This window comes from Nestor notabilis, unplaced genomic scaffold (assembly GCF_000696875.1).
Source record: "Nestor notabilis isolate BGI_N333 unplaced genomic scaffold, ASM69687v1 scaffold19969, whole genome shotgun sequence".
Taxonomy (NCBI): domain Eukaryota; kingdom Metazoa; phylum Chordata; class Aves; order Psittaciformes; family Psittacidae; genus Nestor; species Nestor notabilis.
This window is the reverse complement of record NW_009945382.1, coordinates 4,118-6,932: the sequence shown is the minus strand read 5'-3', so window position 1 is coordinate 6,932 and position 2,815 is coordinate 4,118. Positions and strand designations below refer to the sequence as shown.

The 2,815-nt window shown below is 59.5% G+C and overlaps 1 protein-coding gene across 1 annotated transcript in view; it reads left to right on the top strand.

The window, feature by feature from the left end:
• The window catches only part of SMARCD2 (SWI/SNF related, matrix associated, actin dependent regulator of chromatin, subfamily d, member 2), a gene marked incomplete at its 5' end in the record, with an annotated part of 7,591 nt that overhangs the window by 1,911 nt on the left and 2,865 nt on the right, over positions 1–2,815 (top strand). Inside the window, 4 exons of the mRNA XM_010022861.1 lie at positions 769–811; positions 1,377–1,499; positions 1,616–1,735; positions 1,862–1,957. Of these exons, the coding sequence (XP_010021163.1) occupies positions 769–811; positions 1,377–1,499; positions 1,616–1,735; positions 1,862–1,957 (382 nt within the window). The remainder of the gene's footprint in view (positions 1–768; positions 812–1,376; positions 1,500–1,615; positions 1,736–1,861; positions 1,958–2,815) is intronic.

Sequence of the window (2,815 nt, the reverse complement as noted above, 5' to 3'; positions counted from 1 at the left end):
GAGAGAGCTGGGCTGGGGCAGCTGGAGAAGAGAAGGCTCCTCAAGGGGACACCTTAGAGCAGCTCCAGGGCCTAAAGAGGCTCCAGGAGACCTGGAGAGGGGCTTTGGGCAAGGGATGGAGGGACAGGACAAGGAGAATGGCTTCAACCTGCCAGAGAGATTGAGATGAGCTCTGAGGCAGAAGCTCTTCCCTGTGAGGGTGCTGAGGCGCTGGCACAGGGTGCCCAGAGAAGCTGTGGCTGCCCCATCCCTGGCAGTGTTCAAGGCCAGGTTGGACACAGGGGCTTGGAGCAACGTGCTCTAGTGGAAGGTGTCCCTGCCCGGGGCAGGGCTTGGAGCTGAATGAGCTTTAATGTCCCTTCAACCCAAAACAGGCTGGGATTCTGTGATGATTCTATGATACATTCTTCTACTCATTTGCTTTCTGACACTGAGCTGAGGTCTCATGGCCTTAGATGCTCTTACAGCATCTCTTTGCCCTCCTCCTGCAAGTCCAAAGTCCCTGTCACAAAGAGCAGCCCCAGAAGGACACCTACTCCCCCAGACCTGTTCACTGCTGCCAGACAGAGCCATCCACATGTCACGGAGCTGGCACTGCCACCGTGACTCCCCTCTCTGGAACCTGGCCCTGTTTGTGGCCTGGATGGGGCCAAAGTGCTACCAGGCTTCTAGCGTACGAGCAGGGCTCAGCAGTGTCCCCAGCACCCGCTGGGCAGGCAGCAGGATGTCCTGGGAGATGTTTTGTGCCCATCTCTGTGCTCTTTGCAGGGTGAAGAGGAGGAAGATGGCTGACAAGGTGCTGCCACAGAGGGTGAGTGCTGCCTCGGGGCATGGGGGAGGCACGGAGCTGCTGCAGGGACCTGGTGTGTCCGCGCTGTCTTCCCGGAGGAGCCGGGGTGGTGAAGGGAGGAGGATCTCACTGAGCTGCCTTCTGCTCACTGGGCATTTCAGCTCAGTCCCAAATCCACCCGGAAGATGTCTTATCCCTTCCTCTGGGCTGGGAGGAGGAGGTTTGGGGTGTGCATAAGGTGGACAAGCAGGACTTTGAGCAAGCCAGGAGCAGCAATGACTCGGGGTGGGGACCCCAGGAGCACCCTGAGCCTCTCCTGGGGATCCCTCAGGGTTACATTACCTGCCTGTGACACCGAGCACAGGGACAGGCTCCAAAACGAGGTCTGCAGCACAGCTCTGGGATTTGGGGAGAGCTCTGCAGGCTGTAGTCTTCATTTCAGATGAGAAATCAATGCTGTTGTGCTGGACTCACCACTTGGTGACTCCTTGGTGGGTCAGCCCAGCACCAGGAGCCTTGCTGGGGCTGGTGCGGGGGATGCAGCCCAATCCCAGCACACAAGGGATTGACCATTCCTGTTGGGCAGATCCGGGAACTGGTCCCAGAATCCCAGGCCTACATGGACCTCCTCGCCTTCGAGCGCAAGCTGGACCAAACCATCGCTCGGAAGAGGATGGAGATTCAGGAGGCCATTAAGAAGCCGCTGACGGTGCGTGGCCACATGTCTGGATGGGGAGAGGGGGGGGATGAGGTGGGTGCTGCTCTGGGTGCTGGCAGCCCCCCCTCGCTCCAAGCATCGCCCGTCTCTGTCCTTCTGTTTCACAGCAAAAGCGGAAGCTGAGGATTTACATCTCCAACACTTTCACCCCGGCCAAAGAAGAAGGGGAGGGTGGGGAGCGTGTGGCCTCCTGGGAGCTGCGCGTGGAGGGCAAACTGCTGGAGGATGTAAGGATACAGGCAGGGATGAGCTGGTTCTGGGGGGAGCACTGGTGCCCTGGGGTGGATGCAGGTGGTTTTGGGGTTGAAGCCCTCCATGGCAGCGTCAGGCCAAGTCTCTGCTCTCTTTTGCAGCCGAGCAAGCAGAAGAGGAAGTTCTCCTCCTTTTTCAAGAGCCTCGTCATAGAGCTGGACAAAGAGCTGTATGGGCCAGACAACCATCTGGTGGAGGTGAGACGAAAGGCTCATGGTGCCTGGGGGTGTTGAGCAAGGAGCTTTTGGGTGCTGGGGATGGTGCTGAGCCCTCCATGGGGGACCAGGCTCAAGTTTTCTTCTCTGCTAGTGGCTGGTGTGATGGGTCCTGGCAGCAAGTGCTGCCCACTGAGCTCTTAACCCTCTCCTGCCTGCAAGTAGAAGGGCAGCGGAGCTGGAGCAGCAAATGTGATGAGGAAGGGCTGAGGGACCTGGGGGGTTTAGTGTGGAGACGAGAAGGCACGGGGGGGACCTGATCGCTCTCTGCAAGTGCCTGACAGGAGGATGGAGCCAGGAGGGGGCTGGTCTCTGCTCCCAAGGAACAAGGGATGGGACAAGAGGAAAAGGCCTCAAGCTGCCCCAGGGCAGGTTTAGCTGGAGCTGAGGAACAATTCCTTGCCCAGAGGGTGCTCAGGCATTGGAACAGGCTGCCCAGGGCAGTGCTGGAGTCACCGTCCCTGCGAGTGCTCACAGCCCGTGTAACCGAGGCCTCAGTGCCAGGGGTTAGTGGTGGCCTTGGCACTGCTGGGAATGGTTGGGCTGGATGAGCTTGAAGGTCTTTTCCAACCAAGTTGGCTCCATGGCTCTAAGTACGCAGCCCGAGCTGAGGAGTGGGGCTGCAGCGAGGTGGTGGTGCTGGGAGGCAGCTTGGACAGCCCCAGGCCCCCTGGGTTTGCAGAAGTGAGGCCCAGCACAGGAGCTGATGCTCATTGTGCATCACGGAGCCAGGTGGAAGGAGGATCTGCCCCGTTACCTCTCAGCTGAGCTGGAAGGTCCTGGGGGAGGTGGGATCAGCCCTTTGTGGCTGGGGCTGCCTGGAAACGGGGGTGCCCTTGA